The sequence below is a fragment of the Psittacula echo genome, assembly GCF_963264785.1.
Source record: "Psittacula echo genome assembly, chromosome: Z".
NCBI lineage: Eukaryota > Metazoa > Chordata > Aves > Psittaciformes > Psittacidae > Psittacula > Psittacula echo.
In genome coordinates, this window is record NC_137742.1 from 54,187,629 (window position 1) to 54,203,459 (window position 15,831).

Consider the following 15,831-nt stretch of genomic DNA (forward strand, 5'->3'; position numbering starts at 1 on the left):
GGGCTAAGTTTTGCATAAAGTCAAAGCCCAAAGGTTAATTAACTTTATTATTTAACAGGCCAAGAAAGGCGGATCTTTCTTCAGCTTCCTTACCTTATTGAGTGGAATTAGCTAAGATAATTGCCTCACTTGTCTTGTATTGATTGGTAATTTCCTCTCATAAGGTGCCTGTTGCTCTCAACTGAAAATCCAGAAAGGCCTAGGGAAGGGCTAGGGAAGAGAAATCCATGGAAAAGCTGAATCTCCAGTTTCAAATCAAAACCAATAAGCTCTATGTAACAAACAAGTTGCTGAAGTTCCAGAAAAATGGACCACTTCAAAAACGCATTAAAAGGCTATTTTTTTTTTTTTTTTTTTTTTTTTGTCAGACTAGGTAGCTGAGCTGAGACTTTCCTTTGCGACCCTTTTATTTAACACCAAGGGCATGTTCTATATCAAGATATAACCAGACCTGTCTCCAGAGAGCAGTCAGTCTAGGAGAGGAGCCAGGCACACCAGAACATGCAGGGGATGCAATTACTGATGGGTCTGGTTACTGCGTCAAGCCTGCTCCCACACAAGAACCCCCCCAGCCTCTCTTATTCTAATTACACACTTTTCCTGCCCTTCAGACAAACTCACACCTGGAGGACAGGAATGAGGACAGCCCTGTTAAAGTTGATTGTGGGAAAGTTGCATCTTTGCCATCCCAGAATGTCACCTGCTGCTACATCCCTCACTAGCCTGCAGGAGAGCAGGGCAGCATTTCCCAGGGTTTGGTGTTTCTGGAGCCCTCAAACATCCCTGCTGTTCTTGCATCTTGCAAGCACCATGCTGTACAAGCATGTAAGTGAGGTACGGAGAAGAAACTGAAATGGCCTTAATCAGTGAAACAGAGAAACAAAGACTCAGACAGACATTCTGGATTGCTGGCCTGGAATCCCCTAAAATAAACTGTTGAGGGAAAGGTGAAAAACGGAAAGGGGTAAACGTGCTCTGTAAGTCCACTGCTGCAACAGTGAGAGCCAGACTTGGACTTCAGCTCTGCACAGAGTCAGGAGAAGTATCAACTTAGGCAGCCATAATTCTTTTTCAGCCCCTGGAAACAGAATTTAGTTGGCAAACTTCAGGCTCTAAGGTCAAAGATGAAATCCCTGAAACTTGCTTTATTCTATTTTATCTCAAAGTGATAACCTCTTCCATTTATTTTTCCAATGGGAAACACTCCAAAAGATCACACAGAATATGTGTGAGAGATGGGAGGTAATGAATGGCATCCTGTTTTCACTCATTTATAAAATGTGTCTGCTGTTGACTTAGGGCTAAACACTGATTTCAGTTACAAGAAGACAGATCTGGGGTAATTCCACCAGGAATTCATGCTGTTGCATTTAAACTCAGATTTTAAAGAGTGCTGATTTTTTGGACTCTCTAACTCCAGGCAGCTTCAAGGCAGGATGAGCCCAGCCTGTCTGAAAAGTAGGCCAGCTCAAGAGGTCTCAAGCTGGTCCGAAGAAAGCCAGCAGTATGCTGTAGTAAAATGTAAGAATCTTTCATTTTAGATGAACCACTTTGTGGCTATCCCAAATATTCAGCACTAAATGAGTAAAAAGGAAAGGATTTTTGGCAGAATTTCTGAAAAATCAGTATCATTGCTCTCTAGACATAGGTAATTTTCTGCTCCTGCAATAGATGTCCATGACACAAGTAGGATGTACTGCATCAGTCTGGTAGACACACACAGGATATGCATCAGAGTGCAGACTCTACAGTACTGGGTGTGTTAAAGATTGCACAAGCACTGTAGCTTAGCTCACCACTGCCATATCAACACAAGTATTCCATTGGTGCCATGATATTGGTGTTGCTGGTAACAAAATATGTGGCTTTGATGGAATGAAACAATCCATGTTGGGTAAATGGAGGAAGACAACAGTGCCTGCCACAGCATTATCTGTCAGGTTTTGTGTCCTGCTGACTACAGTTAAATAAGGCAGACAGCTGACATAGGTCTCTAAGTCGACAGGAAAGTTGAAAAAGACAGAAGTCAGCTTTGCTTGACTGTAAGAGAATACCCTGAAGAAAGAAAGAAATAATCATCCTGAGATATTCAAATTTCGTCTTGTCTTCATTGACCTTGAAGTATTTACCGGTAAAGAAGCATATCCCGTGAAAGGCAGGATGGGCTTAGGCTAGAATTGCTGTTCTTACTTTGTATTCACTGGGGTCTTCTGTGCCAGCAACCTAACCGAGTTCCTTGAGGCGCAAACTGGTAAGGGAGGCTGCAGGGGTGAGCTGACAGCAGAAAGCACAGAGGCACCAGTCCCACCAAGCAGCCTCATGCCAACAGCATTGGCGCTGGCAGCACCATGCACACCAGGTTGGCATTCATGAGCTCTCCTCAGCCCTGGAGAAAATCAGCCAGTGGCCACTTTTGTTCTGTGAAAAGGTTCGACCTTGTCTCACTATTCGTAAGAGTCAAAAAAATTGGTCATTACTGAAACCCTCGTCACCTCCCGGGCTCGTAATTTACTCCTTGCTGTTCACTCTGGATGCAGCAGCCAAAGATCCTTTGAAAGCAGTATTTAGAGGCAGTTTTGCAGTGAATTTCATTGTTTCTCAGTAATGGTAAAATGCTGTTGCAGTGCTACCAGCGCATAAAGTAGACAGAATCCCTGCAGCATTTGGTTTCTTTCATCAAGATACATTTTAGCTTTCACTTGAGATAAAAAAGGGAAAGCTTGATTTTTTAGGTCACGAAAAAATAGGCTCAAATGTTGAAAATCAACAAAATAATAAAACCACTGAATGATTTATTTATATCCTGCTCTTCTCCTTCTAAACTAATCTTGGAATTTTGAAAGTTTGATACAGGGTTTCTAAATGTCTCAGGCTATTAATCATCTTGGTTTAGCTCATACTACAATATCTTTACATAAATAAATATGAAGCCTACATCTTCTATAACTTCAGGAGAGTCCCACCATTGCCACTGTTAAGTGTTTGCCTAAAACATTGTTCCTGAGCACTTCGTAGCTTCCTCTTTCACTGGTTTGTTCCCAATTGCTCTTGTGTCCTGGAGACCTTCAGGAATTTCTCTTTGCTCCTAACAAGCATAGAAAAGATTGATACATGTGCCCAATAACTGTGGCACGTGAAGCCACATTCTGGTTTTTTGGTGAAAGCCACCCAGCCTTTGCTGGGCTCGGGTGTACAATTTTCTTCCAGCCTTTAGGGGTTTTTTGGACTTGTTAAATTACTGGATGAAACACAGGAAATAATGCTATATCAGATGAGCAATATGACAAGGGCAATCCCTGGGGTTTCTCCTGTGGGATGGTGGATGGCAGTTTCCTCAGTAACCTGCAGAAGGCACTTTTGATGCTGAGAGTTCTCATTAGCACATTTTGCTACCTGAACATACACCCCATGGCACCATAAAATCATATTTCTCAGCAGCAGCTGAGAAATTGTAACGATTCAGTTTGTAGACTGAAAGAAGATGGAAAAACAAACCCTCTAAGAGGTTTGCTAATGAGCATGTGCTTTCATTTTGATACAAAGGAACTCAAAGGTATTTGGAGCAAATTGAGTGTTGGAAGGTCATTGGTAGGGTACCACATCCACTAACAGTTTTCTGCAATGAACCCAAAAGATTAGGCCCAGTCTATAGGACAGATGTGATCCTTTCACCCTATGTACTGTTTTTAAATGAAGATGTTACAAAGGTGTAGGCTTGGCACAGGCACCTTAAAAAAAGTGCCCAGCTTGGCTGTTTGTGTCTGGAGGACTTTAGGCTACTAGAGCACAGCTTTCTGCTTTCACCCGCACACCTCGGATAGCCACCCCATCAGGCTTTTCCAGTTTTGCCAGTGCTCTCCTTCCCCATCCCTCCAGTGCTTTCACATCTCATTGCACACCAGCACCCTTACACCTTAACCCCTCTTCCACTCATCGTATAGGTGTAGGTTCCCACCTCCAGGCAGCAGTTGGGTGCTGCTTTCCATTAAACAGTCCTCAGAACAGTTACTTCAAATGTTGCCCCCTGACTGAAGGGGGTCTCTTTAAGCCACTTGACTTCATTTTACTTGGAATATTCTCTTTTGTGGAATAACCTACAAAAAACCTTGGCTGTCACCATGAAAATTTTCTTGACATTTTCTTGTATTCCCACCTCTGCATACCTTTGTTGCTTGCCCTTTATACTCTCTGTGAACAGCATCTCTGGCTGATGTTCTCCTTGATCTTGGTACAAAACAGCATCTCAGCTCTGTTTACAGCAACAGAAATAATAAATACCAGCAAACAGCCCCTTCTAAGCTAAGGAGCAAGGATCAAGGATAGCACTGCTTTAGCAAAAGTGGTTTACATTAGAAAGGCAGCTGCCATGTATAAACAGAGCTTTTTTTTTGGTCTCAAGTTTTCCCCCATGTGACTGTACATGCACTGTTGACACATCTCCTCCCTCAGCTGGACAAAAATCTTGGTTTTCTACAGAAAGTGTGATGTTCATCTGGACTGCATGTTCTCCTTCACTCTAAGACTGCCTCTTGCAAGTAAGCAAACCCTGCTCAGGCTGTTGAACCCCTTTCTCATTCCTATGGATCCATCCTTCTTGTAGGTCTGTGTCTGCACAAATACATGAGTACAACAGTGACTCCATTAACACAGCAATTGCTTGGAATCTGTTAGCATTTCATTATAAATCTGATTTTTGACAGATTTATAACCAGACCGTAGAAATTAACTGCTGGAGGAAATGTGCCATTTACTCTCAGCATGAACACATTTTATTTTTCTACATGGTTGTATTTTTTTTACCAGACTTGTTTTAGAGGCTAGAACAATAACCTTATGCTTATTTCAATGTACTATTTCTGAAGTGAAAAAATAATGCAAACTTCTCATAAACATTTAAAAAATGTCTGGCACAGTGAGATGCTTACTGTGTAGTCCTCTCTGATGTTTCTTGAGAACAGGTACTGATCAAATGACGGTTACCATATCAGCACGTTAAAATATAACTTCGCTGAAGAAATAACAGCTGAATAAAATAAGGTTACCAGGTAAATAAAATGAAGTGCCAGAACAAAGAGTAACTCTGTGTTTTTCAGAAAAGATGGGTGCCATAGCTGTGCTGGGGTATAGCAGAGTGGACATTTGCCTATGCACCCTCCCAGAGATTTTTTCTCCTTGGTCCCAGTGAACAACACAAAAATAGTCCAGAAGGCTGGGTCCCCCAGCAAAGCCCAGCACCTATGTCTAACAGTTTCTCATACCTTTTTTCAGGGGGAACGGTCCATTTCAAACGTAAGGAATAAGTTTTAACAGGGAGAGAGTAAGTCTTCCTTCATTTCTACACATGGTATCGAAAACTTAGTGTGACTTTTAAAGTGCCTATAGAAAAAAAACCTAAAAATACAAGGTCTCGGTAATCTCTGCTGGAATACAATTATCCAAATAAACTGACAAATAAATTCGAGCTTCAGTGCATTAGGAAGGAAGCTTGTCTTCAATAAGCATTCTTGTTCTTTATTTATCTCCCACACCTGCCAGTGCTATTGGGGGTCCTCTCTTGTAATGCTTTCTTATAATAGATATCACAGAGATACTTGGCAAGCTGTGAGCAATCCTTTGTTTTCTGAGAGAAGTTGCCTTTGCCGCATCTTTAACTCAGAAATGGATATATATTTCCATACTAGCCTGTGTTTCAAGGGATGTCACAAGAGCTACCATTACATAGGAAGAGCCAATTTCTGCTATTCTTCTTTTGCACACCACCTAAGGACCTCAAGCTGGTTAAAGAGATTGAGCTGTAATTGCCTCAGGGCTAGCACAATCTTTTCATGCCTCAAGTTTCCAGTGGCTTTTTTTCATGGCCACCCCCATGAAGCAGAAGGCCACTGAGAAAGCAACAAGCTGCCTTCTGTGCTTTGGGGATAAGGACAGAGGAAAGGGACATGCCCTTGTTGACTTTGCTGATGTACCTCAAAATCACTGAAGCTTGTTTCATTGTGGAATTAGTAAACTAATACATGTTTTTCGTTGCAGAGTATGCAATAGGAATGGATTAATTCACACCTAGGAATCCTGCACTGCACATACTGAATTTTTCAAGGGAAAGTTGCAGACACAGCTTCCTCTTGCAAATTTATTTAACAGCGGGTATTTCAGTAGAAAAGCTTTGCTTTCAACAAGGCTAAACACTTAAGGCACTGTGTTGAAATCCATTTGACTTCAGAAAAACTTTTCTAAGACAACAAGGGAAAACAAGGAAGTGAATGTGACTATAAATTAAGCAGGTCTAGAGAGCTATCTTGAATTTCTGTGGGCTTATATGCTCAATTTTAAGCGTGTTCTTCCTGAAATGCTTTCCTGAAGTAGGGTTCATGACTTTCTATGAAACACCATTTGTAATAGACAGCTTGCATATTTCCTTAGATAAGATGCTGAATAGTCTTTTATTATCCCTGCATCTGTGTGAGAAGATAGCACTAAAGAACCAGAGATTTTGTACTTATCTGCAGGTGTATAATTGGATACTTTGTATTAATAAGAAAAATCCTTCAGAGGAAAGAGGAACAAGAGCCGATTTTTACTATGTTATAATGGGATGGAGGTATTTCAGTACTCAATGTGATAAGGAAACGGTTATGTCAGTATCACTAACTACCCGTCAAGTGAAACTTGATGGTACCAGGTACTCCTCTAATAAGCCTCCTTTACAGTTTTGAGGGTCTGCTCTGCATCTGCACTGATGGTCCTTTCCCAGCAGCCTGAAGAGACCTTTCAGAGCTCTGTGGAGGATCTGTGAGGTACATGAGAGTAAGGTTCCTTGTGACGGCACACATCTTGCCAAATGTATTACTAGTTGTTATGCATGGGCTCTGTCCCTGTTAGGAATTTCCAGCCCAACGAGTTATTGACCTTACCTTGCTGCAGAGTGAGCATGGAAAAGAGCAGGGTGAAGCCTCTTAAGCAAGGTGAGCCAGGAATCATTTTCTACAGTTTATTGGGCCACTCAGGCTTTTCTGCGTAGTGAGATGTTCTCCAGTGCAGCAACGGACTTCACAGTGGATAAAGTTCACAGTGTCATGGCAGTTGCATTCATCTCCTTATCTGCTGTCTGCTTTAATCTATGGCCTATAAGTTTTCAGACCCTCACACCCATTCCTGGCATTTTCAAGGTTGTTTGAGAATCCCCTAGTAGTAAAGCCACTTGCCTATCTGGCTGTCAGTCTAACATTCCTGGGCTTAGACGTATTTTTCCCGCACTGGTTCCGTCTATGTCTATTTCCTTTGCACTTCCTTTCTTTTCTTTTTTCGCTGCCCTTCCCCACCACACACACGTTTTTCCTCTTGGGACCTTCTGGCCTGTCACTGCCTTGTGTCTTGCCATTCACATCTCCACTCACCAGGTGGGGAATGTTTTCCACAGGCTCTTGCAGACCTTTTGCAGACACTTATCACATCACCCTGGAGTGAAAGCTGACATCTTTCATGGCAATCGGAAAGTATGCCTTGTCTCAAAACCCAGTTTCAACCAGGTCTCTTCACGCACCCTTGCACTCTTCCACAACCCACATTACCCCTTTTTTCCAAAAACTCTAGTGTTGTCAAGCAGTAATTGCATTTCCTCACTAACAACCCGTGAGCTGTGTGTGTCTCTGCCAATCTTTCCTCCCATCTCAAAGTTAAATGAAGCAAATAAAAATTGTTCCCGGTCAGGCCATCTTTAACATGTGTCACCTCTTGACCCTCTGTGGTGAGCCAGATGCTGTGCAGGTCTTGAAGTCGCGCGCCTGCCAACTGGGTCAGTCTGTTGGCCTATCAGGGAGGAAGCGATCGGGTGGTGCAGCGAGCTGAAGCGTCTGTCTTCTGTTTTTCTTTTTCTTTCTTTTTTTTTAATTTCTCTTTTTTTTTTTTTTTTTTTTTTCTTTTTTTCCCTTTGGCTTTGCTTTGCTTTGCTAAAGTTGGATTAGTGAGGGGAAGCTGCCGCTCAGTCTGTGTCGTAGGGGGAACTCTCTCGCTGGCTTGGTTCAGCAAGAGTTTATGTGCTCTCAATCTTTCCTGAAGTTTCTATCTCGCAGGCCCAGTGATTTCCTGTTTCCTTCTTGCTGGCTCTGATCTTCATAGAGATAGTGCCAAAGCGAGAAAGCACTGTCTTAGGGCCAGAGAGTAAATCTACTAACCTGCATGCACTTAATTCCAGCTGCTAGCAAAACAGCTGGCTCCTTAAACGATCCACTGTGAAAGTCCCAGGAATCTGCTACATTGCATGTTATTTGTGAAGACAGAGCTTAAAAACTTTTGTAACTAGACTGAACAGCCACTTTAAGGTATTACATCACCAGAACAATGTGAAAAATTCTAAGCAGCCCCATGAAATAGATCATAAATTCTTCCCATAAAGATTTGGATTTATTTCTTCTTTTCTCTGATGTTCACACATTGGTGTTTGTAGTGGTTTAAAACCTGGTATGTTCAAAGTAGCATGGATGCAGTTTCAGCTCTGAAACCATTAAATATGAAGAGCATGAAACACATCCTTCTACACACCTGGTAATATGGAAATTCTTGTCTGTTCAGAAAGGGGTTACGTTTTGATTACTCTCAGGTTTTGCTTTCTGTTCTCCTTGAAGTTACCCATATTGCTTTTGCTGCACACAGTTATGGTGGAGCCAGCGGTTTTTCTTCTTCAGTGCAGTAGAGAAATGCCAAGGTTTTCTGCAATCACAAATACTTTGCAAATCAATCAATCAGGCTCATTAGGGAAGTTGAAGTATGTTGAAGAGGCTTAGTACTTAGTGGGAAGAAAATGTAGATGGTTTAACTGAGACATAGAAGGATTAAGTGCTACAGCCAGAGGTACATGGGGAATCAATTTCCTTTGCAGATCAGGGCTGGACATCTTTAAACTGACCATCAGCAAGTCAAGAGGGAACTGGATTGTGCTTTTAAAGAAATGACTGAGCTTTAAGGGAGGGAATGTGAGTTAGTAAAGCTGACTTACTTCTGGTGGCACACACTTTGTCACGCCAAAGCTCGTGTCTGCTCTCTCTGCTCCTTCTCTCCCTCTGTCCCTCCTTCATTCAATGCAGGTCCCTTCCTCTTCCTTTGGCATGAGCTGCAGGTAGTCTTTGCTTAACCCTTAATCTCAGAAAACATTGATAAGCAGAAGTACTTGTTCTGTTCTTCCCCATTAATTTACTCCATTTGTTCACAAGAGGAGACTGGAAGGATCTTTTCCATTAGCTGGCGTATTTACATCCCGTAAGTGGCCTTTCAGTAAGAAGGAACTTCCTTTGTGCTGCAGCTGCAACTTGACTTTGTCTCCATTTAGTCATGGATATCTCACTAGTCTCCTTGCACGACTTTGAGTGTGTCCTCTGATTTTACACCAGCTTTGCAGAAACTTAATTCAAAGAGGCATGGATACTATTCTGTTTAGGTTGCAAGGCCCTTTCCTCTCAGTCTGTACTCAGAGGACCCTTAGGGCTCCTCTCAGCAGACTGCCTCACAAGTGCAGGGCCTGGGAGTCCTGCTGCTGCAGCTGCTGAACTTCAGAGGGGGTTTTGGAAAGCAAGAGGGAGAAAGAGAATGCATTTTTCTGTTTCAGGACAAAAAAGGGTCAGAGATTCCCCAGGTAAGCTCAGAATTACATGAAGTTTTGTCTACTTAACACAAAATGTTCCTAAGGTAGTTTTACAGCAGTAATTCATGCTTTAGAGAGTAGTTTTTGAAAGGCACAATAGCTTCTAGTTTTCTTACTGTAATGGCTTTAAACGGTTTCCATAGAGGGAAGCAGATCTCATTGTTTTTCAGTGCCATGTGAATGTACACATTATGGGGGACTGTGCTCATACTGTCTGCAGTTGTTTTTCTGAGTGTGGTGTTTTCTGCATTCAGGGAAGGAAAAAAAAAAGCGGGTAGAGCATGCAGTGTTTTCAGATGTTATCCCATGCATGATATTTTCCAATTTCATTACAGCATGTAATTCGGTCCTTTCACTAAGCCAGGGGTTTAGTGTAGAACTTAGGAGAAAAACAGCTTTTCTATCTCGTGCTTGTATAGATGAAAAAAAAAAATTACATAAAAGAAAGGAGATATAAATTATGACTAGGTGAGTAAAGAACACCACACAGCTACGTTGTCTACAGCTGTGCTTTACCTCACTGCTGCCAATCATTCCCACTATACATCCTCCAACCCCATGTCTGCTAGAGATGTGTGGAAAGGCAGTGTTTTAGGGCTAGTTGTGGACTGTATGAAATGAGCTCTGATGAACACCTGCTCCCAAACACCACATTTCTTCCGTTACGTGGGTTTAAGTGAAACTCAAAACCATAGTTAGTGTTTCTTGTATTTAATTTGCAAAATAGACTTACAGTGCATACACAGAATACTGGCCATATGCCATAAAAAGTATGCATTCTGTGAAAAGAAAAATTAAGATCAAAATTAACTCACTGGAGACTTTTTTCGCCTCTTCACCCCATGGAGTTACCAAGCTCAGGCAGACTGGGACTAAAGTGCCAGTGAATCAGTAATGCAGAGAAAATGCTCATGCAAGATTTATACAACAGTTTTGACCATGTTATGCCAAAAATGTGGGTAGAGGCACTCCTCATATATATGTGTAAAGCCCTTGTATCATGAGATTACTCTGAGAGCTGAAGATTATTCCCATCTCTAGTAATCAGTTCGGACCAATTGCTGCTTTCCAAAGCTCGCTTGCATCAGCTGGGAAATAGCTGTTACTGTGAAACTCCACTGTGATCTGCTTTTGATTGAGCTGCTGCTTAAAGAAAAAGCAGTAAGCAAGATGATGAAAACAATTATAGATAGCTACAAGCCCACCTCTTACTATCTACCTTCATAATTCAATTTAAAACATTCCATTAGCCAGAGGAGTAGTAAAATATTTTTTTGTCAGAAACATCACAGACAACATTCTTTTTTTTTTAATTCCAAATTAATGCATTAGCTTTCTTAGCTCAAGGACATCCTCAGAGAGCCTGTCTCACTTGCAGGTTGAAGTCTTTCAGTAAGGTAAAATACACAATGGTGGATAGGCTATCAGCAGGGTTAAGCTTAATAGTGAGTTACCCCTTGAGATTCACTAGGACTTAAAAATGCGCATTACTGTGTAGATGTGATTCACTCACCCACATTTATTACATCTTAGGTCTTGGTATGCTATAGCCTGTCACGTTAAGGCATCTCCTTTGGACTAGTAACCCAGTTTCCTTTAAAGCCAGGAAGAATGAAAGGCCCTTCCACAAGGCAAATCTCCCCATTCTATGATTCATGTCAAGGGTGGTGATTAATCCATTGACATCAAGCATAGATGACCCTTCACCGCTGAGCTGATGGCAGTCTGTTGGCTAGTCTTTTGTCAACATTGAGTGCAAAGTCCTGTTTGAACCAGTGCTAGCCTAAAGAGTGTCAGACTACTCTTAAAACATGACCCCTTTTCCTGCCTCTAGACAAGGCATAAATTTATCCTGGTCTGAGAGGTTATAAATCATGCTTTGAGGGGCCAAGAGAAAGGAATGTGTTATTACGAGGAATTAGTACTCCGTGTTTGCATTTTCATTAGCACTTAGAGGTCCCAGTCAAGATCAGGATCTGGATAGATGTGACACGGTGGGTGGGTGCAACAGTGAGAAGCAGGAGGGAGCTTGAGTTTCAGAGGTCATGGGAGGGCTTTTCCTGGCCCATCAGAGAAGGGCACCCCCTGCAAACAAGGCATCATTCTAAGAAAGAGAAAGAAGCTGCTGTGTTAGTAGTTAATGGCAAAGGAAGGAAGGGATTCAATATAGCTAAATCCACTCTGAAAATGGTATCAGCCAAGGTGGCTCATTCTCCCAAGTGCTGAGTGCTAAAACTGCAGTTTTACTTGGAAGAGGATGGGAAACACAGGAAAACCAAGTATGACAGGGACTGTTTCATCCTAATTCTCAGAAAAAAGAACTTGAAAAGTGTAAGTGGTATTTCTTGATAGCAAATCTGCTGAAAAAAAAAAAAAAAACAAACCACGTTTTCTTTGGATTCAGTGTGTGCAGCAAATGGTAGAACATCATACATTGCCTACTATAAACAATGCCCCTTGGGTGCCTTCGTGTTAGAAAAGGCTTTGACTATCAGACAAATTTTGTATAGGTGCTTGCAGCTTTCTAGCCAGCTCCATTGGAATCAGTCGGTAGATAAAAGCATTGTTCCACCTCAGGATAGATGCTGTCTCTGAGAAAATAAAATATTGGGATTTGTTCAGCACTGTAAGAAAATTTCTCAATTCTGTATGTCTGGAGATGGCTAAACAGAAACCTTGCAGGAATCTTTCCCCACTTTTTACAGATGAGAGGTAGCCACTTCAGTTAGCTTTAGCCATTTAAAAATTAGGGTCTTATTCTCAAGAGTTTAAGCCTGCTTTGCAGTCAGTGTAGGGAGATAGACCACTCATAGCAGGGATAAGTTGAGCTGCTTTCTGTGATCAGTGGAGAGCACCTTACAACTGAACAATTCAGTTTTAGTCAGGTAACATCAAATTAAGCTAATAACATGAATGACTTGCCAGATATCACATAGCCCATCAGTGGCATGGTTCCTGAGCTGGGTACCGACTGGTGTACAGGCCTCAAGCATGCCTACCCTCATTTAGAGCAAAACCTACCCAAACTAGGGAGCAGCCAGAGATTTTCATTTGAGGCTGCAGCTGCAGCCTAGCAGATACATGTCTGACTTGGTTTTAACTCAACTCATGGACGTAGTTTTGCAAGCCCAGAGAAGCGTTGAGGAGCTGAGGACATAATACTGTCTCCCCATAAGTCACCGTGGCAGTTAGCTAGTTTAAGGCAACCTCAGATAGATTCACCATACCCTAGCAGTTATCAGCAATGACTATAGGGGGAACTTTCTGAGCACTGTTTCTCCTACTGTGCTGCTTCTTGCTCAGAGTACTGTACTTTGCTCAGAGTATTTCCTTGACAGAACTGCTTGGGCAAATCCTAATGCTGAGATTTCTCATCCTACCGTGGCAGCCTCCTAGGTTTGCTAACCAAACCATGCTCCTGCCTTCTCCAGGTATTCCCTAAACACAGCAGAGAGTAAGCTAAGAAACACTGCAGTTTTCTGCAGTGGTACTTCCACTTTTTAACAGTGGTACTTCCATTTAATAGCAATTTAGACGCCTAATGATGTCTGGCAGCATTGGTAGCCCAAACTGCTAATAATTCAAGCCCATCTGCAGGAAATGCTAAGTTGGCCTACTGATCAAAGGCCCCTGTGGACACAAGGGTAGCAATTGTACACACACAAGAAAGGATGTCATCTGCCTCCCTAAGAGTCAAAGCAGAACAGCCACAGCTCTCTCTTACAAGCAAGGGAAGAGGTATTCAGCATTCAGCCTATCACTCTCTCCCCTGGGAAGACAGCAGTGGCTGGACCAAGGGGTTCAGTCCTGGGAGACTGGATCAGCACAGGGTCTCAGGTTAAGCTCCAATGAAAAACACCTACTTCAAGATAATGCCAGGAAGAAACCTCATCCAAGGCCACATTTTATTGGGCACTATATCAGCAGCCTGTAATGACTCTCACACCCCGAAATCACTTGAATGCAATTAACATAATATAACTAACAGCACATAAATTCCACGGTTTCAATTAAATAAATGTGTGTTGAAGAAATTTAAGGTCACTTGATAGACGGTGCTAGTAAAATCCTCCCTTCTTCCCAGGCTGGGTGTGGGGTAGCATATCTCTGAGGTATGTATTTGAACTCCACTCTGTATGTCAATCAACAAAATACAGAGTTAGGTAGTGTTTGTAGTTGCAGCAGACAGGGAGTTCAGAGGACTTGCCAGATCCTCCTTGACCTTACTTCTTTCCTCACACAGAAGTACATTTTCCAGTCAGGAAGTAAAACTAAGCTATTCTGATCTGTATTTTCACTCTTGTCTTTTCCAGCTACTTCTACATCTACAACTGGGACAAGTCATCTCACAAAATGTGACATAAAGCAGAAAGCCTTCTGTGTAAATGGGGGAGAGTGCTACATGGTTAAAGACCTCCCGAACCCCCCAAGATACCTGTGCAGGTAAGAAAGCCTATTTGTTTACTTTGGCAGAGCCACCAGGTTCCGGAAATGCTTTTTCTTTAAAGGAGCACCTGAAAAATCTCTTTTCCTGTACTTGTGGCATTAGATATTTCTTCATTTTTAAGGATATGGATGTGAAAGGAACCTAGCAAGAACAACCTCTGTGTTCTATATATGAGGTATAAAAGAGGCTAACTAGAAAAACTTCCCGCGTGATACTGCCCCAGCAAGCTCCATTGATGTTAACATGGCGTGAAGTAGCACAACTTGAGCCTCATGTTAAAAATAATGAAACAGATACTGCAAACTAACTACACTGCAACTAGCAAAAAAAGGTGTGTGGATAACTGCACTGGTTAAATACCCTTTATACAGGACAAACTGGTGATTTATATTTTGTGCTGTAGTGACTAAACACTTTTTCAAGAAACCAGATTCATGACTGGACTTTTTGCTGTTGTGTTTAATTACATAAAAAACAAAGAATATAATGGTAATTGATGGAGGTTAATATTTTGTGTGAGGATCTTGATTCAGGAAGTCATATGAGTTTATTTTGAAGGGTGCGTTTGTGCACCATTCTTAAGTCCTGGCTTGCCCTGTATTGAGCTACTGCAATAGCCCACTATGTTGGAGAATATCAGTGAAGAGCTACAGCACTGTAATTCATATACTGCCTGGTAGCGTTTACCTCTGGAGCTGAACATAGTGAGTTACTGCTTCCCTCTGATTTGAGAGGAAAGTTAGAATTCAAACCATGGGAAATGAATGTGGTATCTAGCAGAACTGAGTGGAAAGGGGGCACTTTTGTGAGGATATTGCTGGTTTTCAGACAGAGAAGAGACAATGGTCATTAAAGACTGTCACTTGCTGTAACTCTTCTGGGATTAAAAGCCAAAAAACGCTAATTGTAAAGATGAGTCTGGTGGCTGAGCTAGGTAAAGGTCTTCGATGCTTAATAAAACAAACAAACAAACACACAAACAAAACTCAAGCTCCACAACGTTCTGATTTACTTGTGAGTTTTCTTGGTTTTGTGGAAGGATGTTAGCTGCACTTTATGAGCTTTGTTTTGCTTTGGTTTTTCACAGATTGCTCTGTTGCTGAAAATGATGAATATTTCATCGACTTAAGAATCATTTTTAGTTAAAGTGAATATGGAAAAGTTACTGGCTCTGGTGGCGTGGTTTCTTTTTTGAGAGAGAAAGAGAGAGAAAGAGTTGTGTTAAATTTCCATAATCATTATAAGCCAGCAGTACAAGATGAGCAGTTTGCTATGACTCTGCAGGGCATGTACAAGAGCTTACCTACCTGTTTTGACTTCCTACCCAAACACTGCTCAGAAAACTGCAGGGCAGCAGAACTAAGCATCTAGCAGACTTGCTAATAATTTACATTGTCTAGACAGATTCAGAGGTATGGGGACTTTTTATTTATTCAATTCAGAAATCTGACCGTTTTTTTTTTCTTTGATGCTATAGATTGGCTAATTTTTTAATTAAATGTCTCAGGGACACTTGAAGTGGGGATCTTTTCCTCCCTCTTGTAGACAACCAATAACCTTTAATTCTGAGGCCGGAGTTGAAAGAAAAGGCAATTCCTAAATTTGGCAGATGTGCCTCACTCTGGGTGGCCCAAGACCTATTTGGAAAAAGCATCAGAGCTGTAAAATCAGAGAGGGTGAATCTCATTTGCAGTAAGTCAGTGGAAAAGGATTCTTATCCCGAGGACAGTCAGGGCTACTGGTATTTTAC

General features: G+C 41.8%; 1 protein-coding gene across 3 annotated transcripts in view; it reads left to right on the forward strand.

Annotated features, from left to right (window-relative positions):
- The window catches only part of NRG1 (neuregulin 1), a gene marked incomplete at both ends in the record, with an annotated part of 178,875 nt that overhangs the window by 137,796 nt on the left and 25,248 nt on the right, over positions 1-15,831 (forward strand). For all 3 annotated transcript variants that reach the window (XM_080637758.1, XM_080637756.1, XM_080637757.1), the window contains one exon: positions 13,948-14,077. In XM_080637758.1, the coding sequence (XP_080493884.1) occupies positions 13,948-14,077 (130 nt within the window). The remainder of the gene's footprint in view (positions 1-13,947; positions 14,078-15,831) is intronic.